The sequence below is a fragment of the Opisthocomus hoazin genome, chromosome 3 (assembly GCF_030867145.1).
Source record: "Opisthocomus hoazin isolate bOpiHoa1 chromosome 3, bOpiHoa1.hap1, whole genome shotgun sequence".
Taxonomy (NCBI): Eukaryota; Metazoa; Chordata; class Aves; order Opisthocomiformes; family Opisthocomidae; genus Opisthocomus; species Opisthocomus hoazin.
In genome coordinates, this window is record NC_134416.1 from 54,383,717 (window position 1) to 54,406,422 (window position 22,706).

Sequence of the window (22,706 nt, forward strand, 5' to 3'; positions counted from 1 at the left end):
TTTGCAAGGGTGATACAGTCTTGAATCAAGTTTAGGAGTTACTATTCCAGTCTTAGAGGTTATGTCAAAAGGAAGGAAGGAAAGTAAAAACCCTTTCCCTGGTTTCATTCATTTCACGTGTTGAAAGTGGGGGAGATGGTGCCCAAATACTTACATAGGATCAATGCTTGTAGTTTTGGAGAGTTCAAGAACTGTGTAGCTTCCTGGTATTATTATGTGATACCCCTAAATACTGCTGAGCCTCTGTGTCCAAAACCACAGACTGTATGTGAAAAGTGATCTCTCTTCTGATTTGACATGTAAGTGCATGGAGGGCAGTCCTCTCTGCTGCTCATCTGCTGGATTGTTAGAGAAGAGATTGATTTCTATTCTACTCTTCCTATCATCCTCGAGAAATTTTAAAGAACTGAAAAGATGATAATAACATATATATGTGCATGTGTATACACACTCACACATCTTGTCAAATATTACGCTTTGAACATATTTTTGCTCTGACAAACTTTTCTGAATAAATATTCCATTTTATATATACCTCTCCCCGATAAATAATACTGAAAACTCTTGTTTCTGTGGGCTTGTTTTGATATAGTTTCTTGAATGCTGTACTTTGTGTGCTTGTTACTTTGAGTATGACCTTAAATTTGGGGTTTTTTTTAAATAGCTGTGGAAAGGACACAAGAAAGGAAACTGGAAGAACAACTCTTAGGAGCAGCAAGAGAGGGGGAAACAGGGAAACTGACTGCCTTGGTAAGAATTAAAGTGCTTATAATACTTCTGTTTCAAGTGGTTCAAGCCATAATGCTAACATAACATGTGACATTAGGCCTTGCATTTCAAAGTGCTATGACTAGAGAATATTAGGGTTGTGCGCTGTGTTATGTTGGTAAGGTGCTGAATCTCAAGGGTTTTCCAGCTTCCTTGTTAGAGGCTGTAAAGCAATGGATTTCAGCTTCTTTCAGGTTTCTAAATATTCTTCAGTTAGTTGTAAATAGCAGTGTAATGGTTCTAGATATGCTGACATAGCTTGTTTTTTTTGACTTCATATCATGGGTGCTTAGGCTTTCACCACAGTATGGCCTATTTTAAATCTCTTGAAAATAAGTTTTTGTTGTTAGCATCTGTTGCAGCTGAAGTCTTTGTAGTTTTTAATGGACGGTCGTCTGCACAACACAATTTCATGCTGAGCATGAATTGAAAACTGTATGTGTGCATGTGCACACAAGTAATTCAAGCTGAACAATACTGTGGCATGGTAAGGCTATTGGAGAAGCAAGTCACAGAATAATTGAAAGGGGAGGGTGCCCTCTGCAGATGATCTAGTCCAACTCCTGTTTGCGGAGCAGAATCAACTAGAGCAGGTTGCCCAAGACAGTATCTAGTTGGGTTTTGAAACAAGGTTTCAATGTTTGAGCTCAAGTTTTTGAGAGTCCTGATGAGTTTCCTTGGAAGTAAGTATGGAACATTTTCTTCCTATTTAGCACCTCTAGTAATACCTTTTAAGGCATCAAATCAGTCTCAGTACTTCTGCTTCTAATGGAAAATTCACAAATGTGAGATTTGTATATTGATAAATTTGACATACTTTTCTGCCTAGAAGCCAAAGTGAACACCTATTCAAATTTTGTTATTTCCATCCTCTAAATTTATCTCTTATAGTCAGAAGAGCCCTTGCTTTCAAGAACTCCTTCTTGCATGGAGACTGTTTGTTTTTAAATCTTTGGTCATCCTAGTAATTCTTATTTGTACTCTTTCTACTGTCCTCTTTGAAATGGAGAGAGAACCAGAGCTGTACACGCTGCTTAAGATGGGAAGAATAGTGCATTAATACACTGGCATGATTGTATTAATTGTAATCAATACATTGGCATGAGTGATCTGTGCTTGATTCTGGTAATTTGTAATACTTGTTGCATTTGATGTTTCATGCCTGCTGATTAAGCCTTAAACTGATGTGGAAAAAAATTAGAAAAAGATTGACTCCTCATAGAAGTCTGTCATTAAAGAACTGTGCATTCTCTTGTGTGATATGTAACCATGCATGTGCATTTAACTCTTCCTGTAAATGTTTTCATTTCTAAGTGATTTTTTTTTTAATATTTAGTATCATTGAGCTCTGCATATGTAAGGACAGCTATATGTTGATCTCTAAAACTTTTCAAAGTACTTATCACATTTTTGACCCTGAGGCAGTTTTTAAGTCAAGTGATAACAGGCTTTCCTTGGAATTTTTCAGTGAGTACTTGGACCTGTGACCAGTGAATTACAATTTTAAAACTCCTGCTGACTCTTGAAGTCCAAAGAACTTTCTCCACTTACAGCTCTAAAGTGTGAACCTCCTTGACTTTCCTACCCTTAGGTTAATACCTCTGTGGAGAATTTATGTAGCTCTTCTGAACCACCCTTTATCTTGAGAATGCCTTGTACTTTGCCTACTGATTTCCAGGCCTTTATGCTCCTACTGTATCTTTTTCTTAAGTAGTGGACTCATATTCATGAAACTTTAGCTGCTTTTTAGCAGCTACGTTTATTGTGAGACCCAACACACCAGAATTTGTTCTCTACTGCCCTGCCTTTAGAACAGAGTGCCACGTAACAATAAAAGGGCATCTTTCAATTAATTCTCCTTTATCTTGAGTATTTTTACCAAAAAAGATCTTACTACATATTGTAACACAGTTGTCTGGAAGAGATAATGGTGCATTTTCTCTAAATCTTCTAATTGGACTTCAGGCTATCTTTTTTCCTCCTTTTTCTGCGTGTGCTTTAAATTTAGAACTGCTCCTGCTTTTGAAGTTTCTTGAAGTCAAATGGTAGTGGTGGCTTTTGTGCTTTGCTTCTGTCAAGATTCTCACTAGATCAGTTATGTTTTGCTACTAAAAGCTAGACCTTCTGTAGCTGAATCTTAACCCAGGCTTTTTAGTCTACTTGAGGCAAAATCGGTGTGTTCTTCCTATGAGTTCTCAGAAACATACTGTACATTTACTGAAATGAGTGGGGAACTTCTTAACTCCACGAGCTGATGCATGAAACTTCTTTCAAAATATTGTCTTGTAACAATGTTCAAGCTGCTGAAAGCACAGTCATGTGGCTTAAAAGGTGTGGAGGCAAGAAGTTAGGAGGCAGAGATAAGGCAGATGTAAAACAGCTGGTTGGAAAGAGACAAAAGCTAGGAATCCTCAGGAACTCAAGTATTTGACCTCAGTATTAATGAGGTTGTGCTCCCACAAGCTGTCTCTGTGTTCTTTCTTCAGTTGAACTGTAAATAACAGCTGTAGCAGTTTATGGGACTATTTCTGAAGCACATTCAAGGTGCTACTGTTGATGCTAACTTAAATTGCTGGCATGGGAATGCTGTTGTTATGGAGTAATTTCTCTGAAATGGCATGTGGATTCTTGTCACGCACTTGTGACTCTGGTCTTCCTAAGACTGCTTAGCAGTAACTTAGCCTTTCTATTAAGGCAGTCCCATTGGCTTGGAAGCTTAATTATAAAGGCTGTATAATTTGGACTGGAAGGGGCTTTTAAAGATCATGTAGTCCCACCCCTGTTTACACATCCAATAACCACATGTTTGAGTAGAAATGTAGTAGCATTTTAGGGTGGTTAGTAGTGTCATGCTTAATGACCCTTCCCTTTGGGGTCAGTTTCTCAAAAACACTTATATTATGCCCAAGTAAAACTTGGGGTGTTCTTCTGAGTTACATAGCTGCTCTATTCTTAAGTTCCCACAGTAGTTAAACTTCAGAATGCAGCAAAACTATTTGTATAACAGACTGCCTGTACTGGGAGCTTTTCAGGGGCCTAGGACGGCTCTGTTGCTGAGACTGGGAGGCCTGCCACCCTTCTGTGCAAAGTTCTTGCTCTCTGAGACAGGGTGGCCACACAAATTTGTTCTGGATTTAGCCTATGCTAACTTTCAAACTGTATCTGGGAGTCGTCTATGGAGAACAGTAGATTTTTGACAGGAGAATCAGACAGGGCCATTCTAGCAATATAAATGACTGAATTGCAGCACTGGGGAACTCTTTCTGGCACCGTGCAATGGAGCAGGATAAATGTTTCCATGTTGTACAGTAGAGGTGGAAAGTATAGCAAGAAAAAACCCAATTAGTTCCTTACTCTAGCTGAACATCTTGCTTGATTGTTGTAGTCCTTGCCCTTCTAGTAACACTTGCTACATGCACTCTTTGTTGCCAGATCTACACTGAAGCATCCTAGTTAGGAACAGCTAACTTTCAAAAGAATGAACATGGCATCTGGAGAGGGAGGAAAACTGATAAGTAAGCAAAACTTTGTTTTTTCCAGTTGAACAAGCCCAAACCACCTGATATCAACTGTACAGATCAGATGGGGAACACACCATTGCATTGTGCAGCTTACCGTGCCCATAAGCACTGTGCTTTGAAACTTCTAAAAAATGGAGCAAATCCTAAACTAAGAAACAAAAATGGTGAGTACCAAAAGAAAGTGCATGAAGTGTTAAGAGGAGTCAGAAATTTAACAGCTTCTAAGCTGTGTGTTACTTACCACTCCATGTTCAGGGAAAATCTTAGTGCTTTACAAGCTTTGTGTCACTCATAAAGGAAGCCCAACACTCACTAAATTGCAAGACTTAAGAACAGTAGCAAAATACTTATCATACATGCTTTTATTTTCCAAGCTTACCAATTTCTACAGATTTTACCTGCTGTCTGTCTTGACCATGTAATATGCCTGGCTTTGTTTTCTTGATGCTAAGCACTAAACGCAGGTAACAAAAAAAGTGACAAGATTGAAGACGTGATCCAGAAAAAGTGTTTCTTCAGAAGAAGGCTTCTAATGAAAGCAAATCCAGGAAAACTTTACACAGATGTTATACAAACTGTGTACTTATGTGATTAAAGATGCCTCTATCTTGATATTTGTGAATGTTCTGAACTGTTTTATGTAGCTGAAGAGCTAAAAAAATTTAAATAAGTAAGAGCAAAGGCCTCTCTCTGGCCAGTAGAGCTCTGAAGGACAGTTCAGTGCACTAAAGTTCAGAGCCTTTTTAGTCTTCTGACCCTGAGGAGCTTATGTTCTCCAATTCCAGGTAAATGTAGAGGCTAGTGGGACCGAACTTCAGTGGGTAAACACAGTGTTAGATTTTTTTTTAAGTGAAGTACATCTAGATTTATTTGCATCAAATTCTCATGCCTTGTCTTGGTTACTAAACAGATCAGACACCCCTTGATCTAGCCCAGGGTGCAGAAATGAAACTGATACTGGGAGGTAAAACTGGAAAGGTAGGAACTTTTGTATCCATTTAAAATGCCAAGGCTGTCTAGTTGAAACTACTCCTACATGAGCCTAAATTTCTGTGCAGGTTATCAACAAACCCCTGAGACGATATGAAGGTCTCCTATGGAAGGTATGTCTTATTTCCTTTTCTCAAATAGCTTATAAGATCTCAAAATATGTTGCTACATCTTTTTTCTGTATTTAAGTGAGAGCTGATGGATGAGGGAATTTTGAAATAATACATTTGTTAAATTATTTGACTTTAATCTAGTGTATTGGATAAATGATAGATGGGCTGGCTGGGTGGAGCAATTACTAGGTTCATGGCACTCTGAGCTTAACCTCAGTCCCTAAAATCTCTCTTCATTTGTCGGTAATTTTTGTGGCAAACCTTCACTGTGGTAAGGTTTTGTTCCTTGTCTGTGTCGTGGGCAAAATATTTGGGTTTGCGTTTTCCTTTCCTGAATAAAAGGTCTTAATCTTTTATTTTGCCACAAGTTCACTACCTCCTGGAAACTTTAAAAATTACAAGGAAGATGTCAGTCAAATGGTTGTTTAATGGTTGTTTTGCTCTGATGCTCAAGTGACTCTTTTTCCCTTGTTAAAGATTCTCAATCTTCTACATGAATGATTAATTTTTGTGTTCCTTAGTGAAATCTTTGAGGTTTTCTTCAGTGTACGTTTTCTTATGTATTCACTCCATTGTAATATAAGCAACTGTTTTTAAACCAGAACTATGTACTAAAACTTATGAAAGATAAAACATTTTAGTTGGATATCTCGGTGTGTTTTGTTTCTCATTTGATTTTGTGAAGTAGAATTGTGAGGTGGTCAACCATCCCCGTAATATGAAAAAATGCAGCCTTTCAGTGTTTCAGTTCTTACTGAATAGCAGGCTCAACAAACTTAACAAAACTTTTGTCTTCAGGTATTCCCAAAAATAGAGAATATCACTGTAGTTGCAAAGTATTCTCGGGTTGCTGTGATTGCCAAGATATGTAAAACCCAGAAATGTTTTCCTAATGACTGCCAGTTTTATGTATTAGCCTTCAAGCTATCAAACTTACTGGGGAATAGCAGCTCTTCAACTGTTAACCTTACCTGGCTTTTTCTGTTTCGTTTTTTGAACTAGAGCTCACGGTTTTTTGGCTGGAAACTCTACTGGATAGTTCTAGAACATGGAGTCCTTTCCTGGTACCGCAGACAGTAAGTTCTGTGTTTAAATTTCTGAAAAGTGATTTTAAATAATTCCCATATTTGTTTTATTAAATCTATTTTTCTTTCAAAGAGCTGATGCAGTGAATAATGATCATCGTCAGGGATGCAAGCATCTAACACAAGCTGTCTGCACGGTAGGAAGTGAAATGACTTGTAATTACTGGGTTTTGGTTTTATGTGATGTTGTTCCATACCTACACAATGAAAACTTCAGCTAGGTTGGTAACCATGCCTTTGTTACAAAAAAAAAAAACCACCTTGTGCTATTGCATGAAATGCTGGTTCTTGTCAAGCAAAGTATTCTTATATGTAAAGTGACCATAAAGCTCCTTCACTTCTTTTGAAAGTCTTGAAGATTCAAATGAATGTAGCTTCCTAAAAGCATGCCGCCTCAGTTGTGCAAAACAACTGTTTGGAGCATGTGATACAGAATAGCAAAGCTGTAGTTCCTCCTGTAACTGTCACTGCTACTTGTGACAGATTGTGCAACTTCAGCTCTCTAAATGAGATCAACTTACCAGTTCCAAAGGTGACTTCTGGAAAACTTAAATTCCATTGTGCTTGTGGGAATCTTTTGGCAGGAATGAACAGAGGACAGCAGAAAGGCGAGCTAGGTGTTGTGTGTAATAATACACAGGAAGACAAGGTGTTTAAGGAGAATGCATTTAGCATCACTTCAATACTGTTTCTTCTGTAACTAACCGGTCCTAGTGCTATAGATTGGAACCACAAGTTCTGTTAAACTGCAGTTATATGTACTCTTACTATATGAAAAGTGACTCTTGCTTTTCTATATCCACAAATTCCTTAATATTGGGTCTTGCACCATTGCTAAGATTTTGTCTGAGTCAAGTGGCGCAAACATATGCAAAACTAAAATTTTGACATAAATGACCTATATAATCTCATTCATTGTGTAACGTGCAAGACAGAACACTTCAAAACTGTTCTGTAAAGCTTTTTGTAAGCTGTAGTTGTTTCGCATCAAAACTGAGGCAAAAACTTCCAAGTGAAGAGTAAGCAAGGTAGAGAAGTACTCTTAAGTTTTGTCTTTTCTTACTGATTCATATACTAATTGTCTTTTCTTCACATTGCTTTAGGTAAAGTCTACAGACAGTTGCTTCTTTTCTGTCAGATGTTTTGATGACACTGTTCATCGTTTCAAGATACCTAAAAATAGCCTTCCTTCTCAAACCAGAGAGGTAATAATGACTCATTACATTTTATAGCCTTTGATAAAACCTGTAATGAATAACTTGCTATGGATACATTAGTGGTGGGTTCAGTAGCTTGATTGTCAGGATCTGGTAGCATAAGTGCATATATTGAATGTTTTAGCATGACTTTCAGTAGCAAAAATGGACAGGTGGTCATCCTCTTCTTTTAAATTAGTGCCACCTTGTGTTCCAGCTCTGTGCCTGTATTATGCCCTGTAGTCTAACTTCCTCTTTTTTATAACTTCATGTGGTGTATTTCTATTACAACTTCCTTCTGTTGCACTTTCTTTCACAGTTCGTTATCCTGAACAAAAATATGTTTAATGGTACATTCTACTCTTAGCTGTTCTCCAAGATGACCTAATAAATTTTCTTAAAAGGTGGATCTGAAACAAAAGAATAACTTAGGGCTATTTGTAGTATAGTTACTATTGTACTTCTACAGGTGTGCTAACTAGAGATAAAGTAGGTAGGGGTAGAGGCAACTGGTGTACTGTTCTGGGCTTCCCAGTATGAGACACATGCGGGCATACTGAAGAGAGACCAACAAAGGGGGCCACTAAGATGATTAAAGGGACCAGAGCATCTCTAGTACTAGGAAAGGCTGAGAGAGCTGGGACTACCCTCAGGAAGTTTGCTGACAACACAAAACTGGGAGGAGTGGTGGATACACCAGAAGGCTGTGCTGCCATTCAGCGAGACCTGGACAGGCTGGAAAGTTGGGCAGAGAGGAACCTGATGAGGTTCAACAAGGGCAAGTGCAGGGTCCTGCACCTGGGGAGGACCAACCCCATGCATCAGTACAGGCTTGGGGCAGATCTGCTGGAGAGCCGCTCTGTGGAGAGGGACCTGGGTGTCCTGGTAGATGACAGGTTGACCATGAGCCAGCAGTGTGCGCTGGCTGCCAAGAAAGCTAATGGGATCCTGGGGTGCATTAGGAGGATTGTGGCCAGCAGGTCAAGGGAGGTTCTCCTCCCCCTCTACTCTGCCCTGGTGATGCCCCATCTGGAGTACTGTGTCCAGTTCTGGGCTCCCCAGTTCAAGAAAAATGAGGAGCTACTGGAAAGAGTCCAGCGGAGGGCTACAAGGATGGAGAGGGGACTGGAACATCTCTCCTACGAGGAGAGGTTGAGGGAACTGGGCTTGTTCAGCCTGAAGAAGAGAAGACTGCGAGGGGACCTAATAAATGCTTATAAATACCTTAAGGATGGGTGTCAGGAGGATGGGGCCAAACTCTTTTCAGTGGTGCCCAGCGACAGGACAAGGGGCAGTGGGCACAAACTGAAGCATAGGACATTCCAGCTGAACATGAGGAAGAACTTCTTCCCTCTGAGGTTGACGGAGCACTGGAACAGGCTGCCCAGGGAGGTTGTGGAGTCTCCTTCTCTGGAGATATTCAAAACCTGCCTGGACAAGGCCCTGTGCAGCCTGCTGTAGGTGACCCTGCTTCGGCAGGAGGGTTGGACTAGATGACCCACAGAGGTTCCTTCCAACCCCGAACATTCTGTGATTCTGTGCTCAGCCTAGAGAAGAGAGGGCTCAGGGGATCTTGTCAATGTACGTCAATACCTGAAGGGGGATGCAGAGACGATGGAGCCAGGCTTTTCTCAGTGGTGCCCATTGACAGGACCAGAGGCAATGGACACAAGCTGAAACACAGGAGATTTCCTCTGAACATAAGAAAAAATGTGAGCGTGACCAAGCACTGGCATAGGTTGCCTGGAGAGGCTGTAGATCCTCCATCTTTGGAGATATTCAAAGGCCATCTGGGCACAGTCCTGGGCAAGCAGCTCTAGGTGACACTGCCTGAGCGGGGGTGTTGGACCACAGGACCCTCAGAGGTGCCTTCAACCTCAGCTGCTCTGTGATTCTATGAACAGGAAAAGAATCTCCCTCTTAAGTACGACAGTGCTTGAGGTTTTGCATGCTCTTTGTCATGCATATGGAGGCAGACTTTGTCACAGGGACCTTGCTGACTGAACCCAAAGATGCAAAATAAACTCCCTGCAGTCTTTTCTTAATTGATACAACTTTTTAATGTGACCATGGATAGACTGAGGGGTGAGTGGCATTTGTGCTTAAAGTTTGATCAGTGAAGTTCTAGATAGCACTCTGAGTGCTGATAGCCCTCTTGAGTGTCTCATTTTAAATACGTGTTACAATTTTACCAATCTGTTTTTCTGCTCATTAAGGTGTCTCATTTTACTAACAAATGTCTTATTCCTATCAATAAAAAATTTTGATTTGTTCTTTTGCCTGTGTGCTATTGCCTTCTGGGGATGACCTTTGAAATGTGTATTAACTCTGGATTTTTTCCCTGTTCAGAGTTGGCTGGAAGCAATAGAAGACCACTCTGCATATAGCACTCATTACTGCACACAGGAACAGTTGAGTAGTGATGATGAGGAAGATGATGCAGTATCTGTTACAGACCTACAGGAGAGTCTGAAAGTATGTACTGAGTCCTTACTTGGCTCATATATGTGGGCAGCTGCAGATCAGTAATGTTTTGTGTTGAAATACTTTAGTGTACTAAGTGGTTAAGAGTAATGGTTCTTTCTTTCCATGGATGCATAACTGCTGCTTGTATTTGCACTGCTTACTGTCATTTATTCCTGTTCAGACTGTATGCGTAAAATGTCGTGTTAATCATAGCTACGGCATTGTTTTTCACTTTTACTGGCACTACTGCAAGTTAGAAAGTTACTTGACTTTCAGCCAGGAGAGGGAGCCTTGTGTACTGTACTTGGTGACACCAAGACTGGAGGGTAACAAAGCTAACCTTCAGCGAGTTCTGCCTCTAAGAGGCAATGAAATGGCTTAGAAATGGTCATTTAACACCTCAGGTCACATAAGGTGTGTTGTACAGTGATTGTTCAGACCTGCAATGGAAATGAGTCTTCCTTGATAATTCTAGCATTCAGCCTGTGATTCTTGCTTTCTCCCATACATATACAGAATCACAGAATGGTTGGGGTTGGAAAGGACCTCTGTGGGTCATCTAGTCCAACCCCACTGCTGAAGCAGGGTCGCCTAGAGCAGGCTGCACAGGACCTTGTCCAGGCAGGTTTTGAATATCTCCAGAGAAGAAGAATCCGCAGCCTCTCTGGACAACCTGTTCCAGTGCTCCGTCAACCTCAGAGTGAAGAAGTTCTTCCTCGTGTTCAGATGGAACTTCCTATGCTTCAGTTTGTGCCCATTGCCCCTTGTCCTGTTGCTGGGCACCACGAAGAAGAGTTTGGCCCCATCCTCCTGACACCCATCCTTAAGGTATTTGTAGGCATTTAGAAGGTCCCCTTGCAGCCTTCTCCAGGCTGAACTAGCCCAGCTCCCTCAGCCTCTCCTCGTAGGAGAGATGTTCTAGTCCCCTCTCCATCCTCATAGCCCTCCGCTAGACTCTTTCCAGTAGCTCCTCATTTTTCTTGAACTGGGGAGCCCAGAACTGGACAGAGTACTCCAGATGGGGCCTCACTAGGGCAGAGTAGTATTTGAGGTACTCCTAAAACCTTTTGCTTTAAGGGAAAGTTGACACTGTAACACAAAAATCTTCATGTGACTGAACTGTAAGTGGATTGTACCATACCTTTTGGTACAAGAACTCAAAGCAGCTCATGGCAGAACAGAGATGGGAGGATAACTGGTGCTGGCAGTTCCCAGAAGCCTACAGAAGAAGACAATATTATCTAATGGGTAATTATCTCCAAGTTCAAATGCAGGCTTGGAATATGATCTTGGTGTGGGTTCCTGCATGTTGCTGTACCTTCCATACATCAGTTAACCTATGCGTTTGCTTATTTTGGGCATGGGTTTGTCAAAGAATGAGATGGCTCTTCCTGGGTTTTCAAACCTCTTAATAAAAAAGGGCAGAAAATGCAAAAGTGGTACATGCAACCTAGCTTTGGGCTTTGGTGTGCTGTGCTTATTTAAACAAAAGCCAATCAGCAAAATTGTGTGCATAACTCTTCTGTTTGCTTGTGTGTCTTTGAAGGTACTTCAAGCAATTTTTTTCAGTTTTAATGTGTCAGTTTATGTCACTGGGGATCTTTGTTAAAATTTAATGTTCTCCAAATTTAAAAATTTCAGTATAGTTAAGAGAGTAAACATACACTTTCCTTAGAACAAAGCACTTCTGAACTAGCTATCCTTGCTGTCTTTTCAGAAAGCACAAGCATGCCAGCACAGACTCAGTAAAGAAATTTCAGACTTTCTTGCAATGGTTAAGTCTTTGGATGCTACAAAAGGTAAAACTTACTCTTCTAAAATGCAGTTTGTCACCAACAACTAGGCAATTAATTTTTTTGCTTTTGAACAACGCACTCTTTAATTTCACTGTAATTAAATTTTCAGGATTTTGAAAGTAGACTGTTTTCCTCATTGAAAAAGATTCAAATAAAGTAACGTTATAAGAATCACGAAGAACTAAGATTTCAGACTTGGAGAAATAACTGATAAGTTTGACTGAAAAATTTTATTAGTGGCTGCGAATGTAGTGAAATTGCCTTTAGATATAGCACTTACTGAGTAGTATAGTAGAAATATAATGTGGTGGTTCACTTTCAAGGTTTTAAAAAATCTGTAGTTGATAGCTTGTTGCAGAGCATAACTGTCCCCTGACAGGTATGAAGAGCTAGCTGTCTTACTCCAGCTTTCACCTCAAACTTGACATGTAGTAAGTAGAAGCACAGTGAAAGCTGAGGCATGAAAACAGGATGTGAAGTGAAATCACAGAACTATACAGGGAACTGGAGGCATGGTGTAATGTGATATATTCCACACACTTCTGCCATGGGTTTTATGCCATATTTGAACTTCCTGGGCTTCATTTTAAATAATAGCTCTTGAATTAACATGTACCTGGATTTTTGCAGCACAACTGCCAAAAAATAGCACAGGCATCAAGCTGTTAGAGATTAGAACTTGTTTCATTTGATGCTTTAAACGTGTACAGAAGTTGCTCACATACTAAATACACAAACGAGTTCTGTAGGAACATTTAATTGTTGGTCCTTTGAACATGAGTCCTACTTACATATTGTGACTAAAATTTATGAAGCTCAAACTAGAGAACAAATTGATTATCTGTACAAATACATAGTCTGTTAAGAGAATAGCAGTTTTGGGAGGAAAAAGTTCTGTCTTTCATCCCTGTGCCTTCCCAAAAGGAGTGTAAAATACAGCTTTTTCTCCGTATGCTACTGGGATAAGTTACTGTGTGATGTTAACCTATCTTGCACTATCTGAATTGTTACTGAATTTTTATGTCACAAAGAAAAATAAGGTTTTGTAATACACATGAGTTTTATTGGGGTAAAATAAACACAATAAAATACAATAAAACTGAATTCACAAAAAGCAGTTTGAAAATTAGTATGAGGTGGATAAATTCCCTTTGGTACATGTAGGGGCAGTTTCACTGTCCCCATGTCACTGAGCAGAAGAACCAGTGAGCACATTCACTTTTTAGTGAAAATACACAACTTCAGTAACCAAAACCCACAGTAAAGCAAAACCAGATACTACCTCTCCTAAAAACTGCTAGTCTTGGCCAGTAGCAGTAAGAATTTCCTATTTTCCTCGCAGTGAATGTTTGTAAATTGGTGGGTCAGTGAACTGTTTCCAGGTTCACATGTAACCTCTGTAGGCCTCCAGTGGAAGCTGCAGCTCTCCAAATTCTCACACTGGGTTGATGTGGTATCTTTAAAGTATTTGTCCTCTGGCTCCAGAAGAATGCAATTTTCTGAGTTAAAAGTCCAATGTGGAACTTGTAAAAGTTTTTGAATAAATATAAAATATATAAATATAAAAATGGCTATCTTGGGACCTGATATTTAAAATTCTGTCTCTCTCACCTGGATTTAGAATAGCATGTTATCTTTGAGATTTATGCATTTCCTCTATTTATTACAAATAAAAATTGTAATAATCATTTACATAGTAAAAATCATTTACTATGAGGGTGGTGAGGCAGTGGAACAGGCTGCGCAGAGAAGCTGTGGATGTTCCCTCCCTGGCAGTGTTCAAGGCCAGGTTGGATGGAGCCTTGAGCAGCCTGGTCTAGTGGGAGGTGTCCCTGCCCATGGCAGGGGGTTTGGAACTGGATGGTCTTCAGGGTCCCTTCCAGCCCAAACCATTCTATGTTTCTGTGTCTGCTGCTCCTGCACTCAGTGTGCTGCCCTTCCTGCTAGAGGTGCTAGCTGTTATTGATAGCTGCCACAAGTAGAGACTCTTAATTCTGGTCAGTAGTGAGCTTTGGTGTCAAAGACAACGATGAGCACATGGATATGTACTGTATCTTGTCCCACACAAGCAGTATAGGTTGCAAAATGAATTCAAGAACTGTCACTGCTGGACCTCTTAGTCTTTATTGGTGTGAAATGAACTTGAAACACCTGTGTTACCAAATGGTGTCAACTGATCCTGGAGTCTGCGGCCAGTAAATGAACACTTTAGTTGCAACAAGTACGCTTCCTGAGAGAATGGCTTGCTTGACCTCTGAGGAATTGCTGCACATCACAAAACTGCAAAGATGAACTCCAATAATTTCTACTGGCTGGTTGGGTTATCATGGTGTCCTGCTGGTTCTAGACATGTAGCCCCTTCTATAAAGGGTCATAGAAGTCAGGAGGTGAGGTGGCATTGCTCTGCAAGCTATACTACTTATCCAAAGATGAGTCCGTGAAAATAAGATCTCCTTCCCCTTTTGTTGATCAGTGTCCTTGTAACTCCCCATTTGTTTTTCAAACCTAAATCTCCAGCTGCACTGTGGTAAGTTGTTTTTGTTTTTTTTTTTCTCTTCTGCAGAAGGCATAAAAAGTTAGTTCTCACTTTAACTTGTATTAAACCAGTATGGTATCCTTTGTATTTGAATTTTGTCACTTGGCAACTCAGAGGGTTTTAAATCTAGAAAGTGGTTAAAAGGAGATTGTCGATTGTCACTTTTCCAGTCTCTTGCTGCCAAAGCGTACTACCTCGGCTTTCTAAGCCACCCTGAAAGAGAAATTCAATCCATTCATGAGCCACACCAGTACTAGGGAAAGGAGGCAAAAGAAAGAATTTGCATCCCTTAGTGCTACTTTTCCTTGCCTTTTCCTCACACAGATCTTAACAGTGCACTAGCCTTCCTGTAGAATATGAATGTTGTCTGTATTACTTAGAGGAAATAATCCTGTTGTTTACAATGCGTCCCCCTAACACTACTAATTTTTTGTGCTTTCAGGAATGTCTTCTCCCCTCCTGCAAAAAGTTGATGTTGTCTCTGAAGTATCCCAGCAAACATGTGAGGCCCTGGCTGACTGTCTCAACCTATTCACAAAGCAGGAAGGGGTATGTATTGTGCTGCGTGGATCTATAAAGGGTCTGAATAGCTTAGTATATTTTGCTAGTTCCCCACTTACATGTTACAAAACTACGTATACCCATAGAACTTCATATTGTTGTTAAGCTGTCCTGTTGTATGCTGAACGTCTGATGAAAACTCATGCTTGTAAAGAAAGAGTAGCAAAGTTCCTCTACAGAAGGATATCTTGGTATTTGAGTGTTCAGAAGAGAACCCAGGTTTTGCTTACAAACTGCCGCTTGTAATGTTCAAACTGAATGCTGAAATTCAATAAAGCAGTTGCTTTACTGATTTGAAGGTTAAAATACTAAGAATTTTTTTTTGCACTGGCTAACTGAAGTGTTGAACAGTGTTGCTACTGAATTTGTTTTTCAGACCATGTGCTTAGTGGGTGTGCGAATGCTATCTATTGAACTCCTGGCTTTCCCAGCGACAAATATCTTGTGTGGTGTTAAACATAATGCAAATGCTTCAATTTGGGAATGTATGTCAAACTCATTAATTCCTGTGGTAGGCGATCTGGTATTTTTTCCTCCCCTTTAGAAGATACCCTAATACCATGGAATAAATCTGTTTTGCTGTATTGTGGTAACAGTAATCCCTCAGTCAGGCTTTTGTTGTCATCAGTAAGCTATGTTTCAAAATGAGGTTTGTGTTGGTGCTGTTAGTCTTCCAGTTATTTCACAGTGAGCTGCAAACACTGGCTCTGTTGTCTAGGTTTGGTTTAAGATTATCTTTTTTTTATTCCTTTCCAAGCCTTTTTGTCTCCAGTCAAGTCTTCTAGGCTCACTTGAGTCAAGCTCTAGCAAGGTGGAACAAGCGTTGCTTTTTTACATTGAGCTTTTTTCTTTAAGAAAATCTAATATTAAAGTTGCCAGTTTCATTTGTGGATGAGGGGGAAATTGTTACAACAGTGGGTGTATAGTGTTAGTTAGTATTCCTTAATTGTGTTGGCATCTTGCTTCAAGCGAGACTAAAATAGCTTTCCAGAGTGGAGTATGGCAAAACATATGGTGAAATTGTAATTTTACCTTAGTCGAACTTGAGCAGCCTCAGTAGGTGTTGCAGAGGCCTTATTTTAATCTGGAAGCACATAGATTTGGGCACAGTGGAATAGGCTGAGGTGTGAACTTGGATTTCTGCCATAGCTAGTGAGATCGGTCGGTCATGACAGGGAGATGATGTGATCCTGAAGAGTTTTGTGTCTTGGTATTTTTAAACTTCAAACTATTGCAATTTCGGAATAGAATGCAGGCTTTTAAAGATGCCATAAGCTCAAATGGATGTTACAGCAGCAATCTCTTTCTAAGGCTTGAACCTTTCCAAAAATTATGTTCCTTGAGCATTACTGTTCTTAAACCCACAGCATTTGGTTTTGTTGTCTTTTACACGATGGAGCCCTGTTCTTTGCTGTTCGGTGCTGATTTCTAGGCGGTAGTTCTGTTGGCACTGCAAAAGCAATGTACAGGGTTCTGCATTAGCAAAAAGTATCCTTTTTGAGTGTTTGTTTCGCTTCTGATCATGATGTCAGTAACAAAGTTCAGGCTTGGGTGTCATCGGTGTTTGGGAACCCTGCGGTCAATGCTCTGCTCCGGCAGTACTTGGCTGCTGTTGCCGCTGCCAGGCTGCCGTGAGGAAGGGCAAGCTCTGCAGCTGTCCAGGAGCCGCTTTCCTGCCTGGCCTGCTGAGGAGAGGCCCGGAGACAACGGGGCTGTTTGACTGCAGCTTGTCCTATAGGGGCTCCCAGGTGGAGCCTCCTCCTCGGAGCAGAGGAATTGCGGGCTCCACAGCCCCTGTCAGCAGCGTTGTGCGTGTCCCACGAGACCTGGCTCTCCAGGACGAGCAAACACTGGCTCAGGCTGGGTTCCTTTGCATCTTGTCCCTTTCAGGAGAATTTTTTTTCCCCCTCTAACTCCACTTGTCAGCATACCAGAAGCCACTGCTTCACTCGTGAGGAGAGGCTGCTGACTTAAGGCCATCCTCAGCCTGCTGGAGAAGACTTCTTGTTTCATGTTGCCCATCTGCGCTGTGTAAATTGTAGCATAATTGTGCAATATGCAAATGAAACTGCTCAAACAGCACTAAAGGGGGGGGGGGAAAAGAAGGATGGAAAGGTTCAACTCTTCCACTTGTGTCAGGAATGGTGCGGGAGCGCGGTCTGCCCGCTGCTTCGCCGCCCGCCCCCGGTGCCGCCGTGCGGGGCTGGCCGTGCGCCCGCTCGGTGCCGCCGGCCGCGGGAGAGCGCGGGCGGCTGCGGCCGCTGCGGAGGGGCGGCGGGGCCGGCTGCGGGCGGAGGGAGGCGTGACCTCACCGCTCCGCACGGCGGGAGCTGCCGTGACGCCGCAGAGGGGGGAGCGGGGGAGCTTCCAAAAATAACCCCCACTGCGGCGGGGCTCCCGGCGGGGCGGGGCGGGGGCCGGCTGCCTCCCCGCGGTTCGGGGCTGGCTTCCCCCCGCCGGGGCGGGCGCCGCTCCCCGCCCTGCGCCGCGCCCGCCCGCGCCGTGCTGCAAGGGGAGGGGGGCAGGTGGCCGCCCGCGGCGCGGCCCGGCCCGGCAACCGCTGCTGCTGCCGCAACCGCGGCCCGGGGCGGCTCTCCCGGCGGCGCGGGGCGCGGCCTGCGAGCGGAGCGGAGCCGGCGCGGCCGCGGTGGGCGGTAGGTGGCGCGCCCGCGGGGCTGCGGCGGGGGGGTCGCGGCTGGCCGTGCCTCCCGCTTGGCGTTGGTTGGGGCGAGCCCCGCAGCGATGGGCACGGGCAGTTCGTGCCGAGCGATTGCGGCGCGTGAGGGAGAGCGACCCGGAGGCGATTTGGGTGCTTTGGTCTGAGCGTCTGTCGAGGCGTTCGCGTCGGAGCTAGTGCGGCTTGACACGTTTTCTGCAGTGACTTTGGCCCAAGGTTAGTAAGTATTGGTTCAGAGCAGCATTTCCCTTGTACTGTGCCCAGCGGATACCAGGACCTGCGTTCCAAACGCGGTTTGAGTATGGTGGTTTTATGTTCTGAGGTATTTTTATATAGTTGTAGGAGCAGTTTAACTTAAGGTTCTTTGCATGCTAATGTCACCGCTAGATTTTCTGGCTGAATTTAAAATTTATCTCTCATACTTGAGCTGCGTGCACCGAAGCTGTATGAAACTGATAGGAAAAGTGTTCTTTAAAGAGACCAGCGGTATTTTATTTTTCAAGCTTGCTTCTTCATTGACCAGTGCTAGAGAAAGTGGTCTGATGAGTGTCTTGACTCGCCAAAGTTTCACTTTTACCGTCAAAGGTTATACTTAACAGTAAATTGAGAGCTTGTATTGCATGAGTTTGGAACAAATAGCAGTTGTAAGCTGACTTCATTTGTAGTCTGTGGCTTTGATCTTCTTCCATTATTTGTAGGTGGTGTCATTTTTTCTAGTTTGGTGGTATTTTGGGGGATGGGTTGGTTGTTGGTGGGTTTTGGTTTTGTTTTTTTTTTTTTTGAAGAAGGGATTTGTTTACACGATGCTTAAATTCCTCAGCTGATGAGATAAGAGGTTTGGAAAAGGTTTCTTAATTTCTTGATTTAAATGAGTTTTATACTCAGCTAGGTGGAGTTTGTCATAACAAATTAAGCTTGTCATTTTTACAGAAACTTTAAGGTCAAAATACCATGGGTCATAGTCCTTGGGTTTAGTTATCTTTACCATGGCGTAACATGCTGCCTCTTGTATGTATAACTGACGTACTGTAAATAAAAAATGTGCATGCAGTTCAACTAGCAAATACTAATCTTAGTTCAGTGTACTGCCTTAGTTTATTTCATATTTCTTGGAAATGTAGTTGAATGTCAAAGGGTTAGATGTGTCTCTGTGTTCTTGTGAATGAATGCATGCATGGGTGCTATTTGGCTACAAATAGTTGTCCTTAATACATGTGTGGTTTGTGGTCTGGGAGAGAAGTATGAGCATGGCTGTTACCCCTTAGACCTACTACCAAACTGGGTTGTGAATGAAGGTGCTGCCTCTGAGCTGTGTCCAAGTGACTCCTTAACGAGACTTTTTATTATCCATTTCCTTGTGGAGGTGCAGGGAGTAGTGATGACATGCTGCAGTCAAGGGAGAACTATTGGTATGGGCACCCTGAGCAAATCTGTCTAGAAAACAGAGATGCTGGAGTGCATCAGCAGTCCTGTTCTGCCACCTGGCAATGTAGTCAGCTGCATTAATCTGTCAGGTATTGGGAGCCTTTGGTGTGATGGAGGGAGAGATGAAGAGGGGGTGAGGGACTCAACTAAGAAAGAGGTTAATTTTATGATTCCTAAGTTAGGGCTGGGGAGGGAGTCATGTCTTGGCTAGACCTGGAACCATAGGGTCCTTAGCACCTCAAGTCGTGAAACCAGTGTATGTGTTTCTCTGCTGTTTTCTCCTTGTGCTTAGAAGCAGGTGACAGCCCTATTTTCATTTGTTTTTCTTTCTTCCTTTCAATCACTGGAGCACAACAGAGCAATTCCATTGTCCATTCTGTTCTGCAGCTCTTCCTGAAAGCAGTGGAAATCAAGGCAAGACCTCAGGTTGCCAAGGCCTGTAGGCAGTGCCCCAAGTGGAAATGCTGTTCGGCTTGTAAACTTGGGGAAAGGAAGAGCGCAGTTTTCAGGCAGTCAGTAATTGCACTGGGCGTAGCAAGAGGTGTCTGGTATTGAGAGACTCAAGGTATGTCTGCATCAAGCAAACCTTTATTGGCTGTATGAGTCTCTGACTTCAGGGGGGAAAAAAGCAGGGTCCTCCAAATGAGTAGAAACGTATGAGAAATACCTAGTGCAGGTTGAATCTTGTTTGAAAGTAACAGGTTAATTGGAAGGTTCTCTGTGCTCAGACAGGTGCCCAGGTAAAGACTGATTTTTTTCCAATATGCAGAAGAGCATGGGATCCAACGTGTTGTGGAATGACGTATAGGCATGGCATATAAGAAAACAAAGCTACTGACAGGAAAGTAATTTGGCAGGTTGTTTCTCCCACTAGAACACCAGTAGTTCTGATCGTGCCTTGATGATTCTTGCTGTAGTAATTTTTGGGTGCTGTACATGCATATGTCTTTCACCTGTACTAGAGCTCTAAAGATGAAATATTCAAATCAGAGGAACTTCATACTGAAATGTTTGCGGGTGGCATAGCATTCTTCCTCTGGAAGATTTTTCTTTCTGCCACGATACTACAGCTTGCAGATAGAAAGCTAACTACAGGTCTGTGAAGACAACGTCCTTATCGGTATTACGTAAAGCAGTTTAGTGAGTTCAAAGTATCTTGAAGATAGGGGAGTTAAAGAACATAATTTTTGTCAGGGGCTTTCCTAAAGCAGCCGAAACTGAATAGGTCACCAGAGTGGGCAGAGAAGCTAAGCAGCAGCCCAGGCAGAAGCCTGTTAAAATAACAAATACTGGGACTCTGCTCAGGGAGAAGATAAGTAAATATTACTGCTTTTCTTTTATAACAGGGCATTATGCGTGTTGACAGAATGTTTATGTTTTGAAGCAGTTGATAAGATACTTGGTCGAGTGCTGTATAGGAAAGGCTTCTGGGTTGCAGATGGTCCTGACTGACAGAAGGACACCTGGATGTTACTGGAGGGCAAAAGACGAATGCTACTGGTCTTTATATTACAACAGGGCCCCAACTTCATATTTTCCTTGAGCGTATGCACTTCAAAAGCTAACCTTTTTCCTTGTAGCTGTTGATATGTTTGAGTATAATCTGTTGGCAAAGTGGCATACTAGTTTCTAGTGACAGGGAAATTGTTGCTGACTTGTAGCTCTACAAGCCTGGTCACACAGCTTGTCTGAAGGCATCCACCACTCGGTACTGCATTGCCCAACTCAATGCATTCTGCTAACCTGTTCTTACGCTTTCCAGGGCAGATTAATGCTTTTTCAAAGCTTGGCTTGTATTTACTTTTTTCCTTGGCAGTTGTTAAGCAGTGTTGTGTAAACTAACTTGGAATCCGCTCATGGGCCTCTGGGGAAACACAGTGTAAAAAATGTATTAGTTTGAAATGAAACTGCTTCTCACTGGGTTTCTGCAGCTCCCACTCCGAGGTTTACTTCTGAGATCTTGCCTGCGACTTGTTTGGTGATTTTTGTTTTTTAATGCAAGAACATGGAGAAAAGGGGCTTAGCTGCGGCTACAGGGAGGAAAGATAAAGCAGCGGTGAAGTTTAATGGAATAGTATATCATATAGTAAGCTTCTAAAATAAGAGTTAGCAATTCTGTTTTCTGTGAATGTGTTTGAAAAATGGTGCTCTTGTCTCTGTGTAAGTTGATAGAGAGGAACAAAAAAGAAATACATAACATGGGAATTTCCTTTGTGTTCTCGCTACTTACTGCTGTGAGGATATTGTCATGCTTGGAAAACAAACTGGAGTGAGAAGGGTGCACACTTTTATGCTTCTAGTGTCATTGTGATTCCATAATGGCATGTAAAGCTGATCAGCTTGTTTTCAGTGTTCTGGCTTAACGTGTATCTGATGTGTGTTGGAAGGATGGGTGAACAGCAGAGTTCTAAAACTCGCTAGCTTCCAGACAGCTGGTGTATTGTTGGCTAAGCACTGGTGGTAACATTTCAGGAAAAAAATGAAGCAGCAACAACCAGGATTTAAGGCTGAACCTCTGTGCATAGCACCACATTTGTTAACTTTGTTTGCTGGGATGTTGTGTCTGAGCGTGTGAGATACTTGACTGCAGTGGCAGTCTGGGTAAGTGGTCTGGCTTTGTCTCTCAGCTGAGTAAAACATCATAATGCTGAACTGTGTGACTTGCGGTCACACACATTTATGAATTCTCTGGAGATGTAGTCTCCTTCTTGACCTGTCTGTCTTGAAACTTAGGGTTTTTTTAGAATTCTTTTTCCTTGTAAAGCTGATAAAAGCTAGTTTCTTAGAAATAAGCTTTTTATTATCATTCTATGCATATGAAAAAAGTTTCATGCAGCCTGTCCAGTAATGGATATTAACAGGTGGCTTGAGGGAGATATGATATTTAACTTTTTATTAGTCATATGGTTTGTGTGAGGTTGTTTTAAAGGCATTGTCTCTGAGTAGCATAAGTAACTTAAGGCTTCATGTCAGTTAACTGTTGTCAAATCATCTTAAGTGAGGACCCCATGTGTTGGGATTTCTGGTATGTTTTATGTGGCCTTCTTAAATGTCAGTGATTTCAAATCTCTTGCCTTATGGCCTACTAGGCTGTCCATGTGCAATTGTGTAGCCTTTCCTCGAATGAAGGAGGTTGACTGACTCTAAACTTAATTTTCTGGTGTTCTTTGCTGCATTTTAGTTGCTGTGTTTTAGTCACTTATGATTCCATGAAAGATAGGGATCTTCTGGCTATGAATAAAAAAATGGATGTTCTCCCATTTAGACAGTACTAGTGTGTGTGGGAGGGTGTGTTGTTGTCTTTTTTTTTTTTTACTTCACCTGGCCACAATTGTGGCTTTTCAACCAAAACTGTTTTTTTCACTTTTTTTATTCAATGACTTCTTAGAGCTGATACCATTTTTATAACAGAAGTAAGCCATTGGTGGAATCTGACCTCTTGTCTGATTTTTTTTTTTTTTTTTTAATCTCGTGAACCTAACATGTGCTTGTTGGTCTCTTTCTCTCTCTCCCAGACTACCAGTGACCTTAAAAGCTTTTTTCATTTTAATACTAATATTCAGAAGTGTTAT

At 41.9% G+C, this 22,706-nt stretch overlaps 1 protein-coding gene across 4 annotated transcripts in view; it reads left to right on the forward strand.

The window, feature by feature from the left end:
* Positions 1-22,706, forward strand: part of OSBPL1A (oxysterol binding protein like 1A) — an 84,632-nt gene that overhangs the window by 16,882 nt on the left and 45,044 nt on the right. For all 4 annotated transcript variants that reach the window (XM_075416307.1, XM_075416308.1, XM_075416309.1 and 1 more), the window contains exons 6-15: positions 665-750; positions 4,309-4,453; positions 5,200-5,267; positions 5,348-5,392; positions 6,395-6,468; positions 6,551-6,614; positions 7,581-7,682; positions 10,023-10,148; positions 11,857-11,938; positions 14,914-15,020. In XM_075416307.1, coding sequence (XP_075272422.1) covers positions 665-750; positions 4,309-4,453; positions 5,200-5,267; positions 5,348-5,392; positions 6,395-6,468; positions 6,551-6,614; positions 7,581-7,682; positions 10,023-10,148; positions 11,857-11,938; positions 14,914-15,020 — 899 coding nt within the window. The remainder of the gene's footprint in view (positions 1-664; positions 751-4,308; positions 4,454-5,199; positions 5,268-5,347; positions 5,393-6,394; positions 6,469-6,550; positions 6,615-7,580; positions 7,683-10,022; positions 10,149-11,856; positions 11,939-14,913; positions 15,021-22,706) is intronic.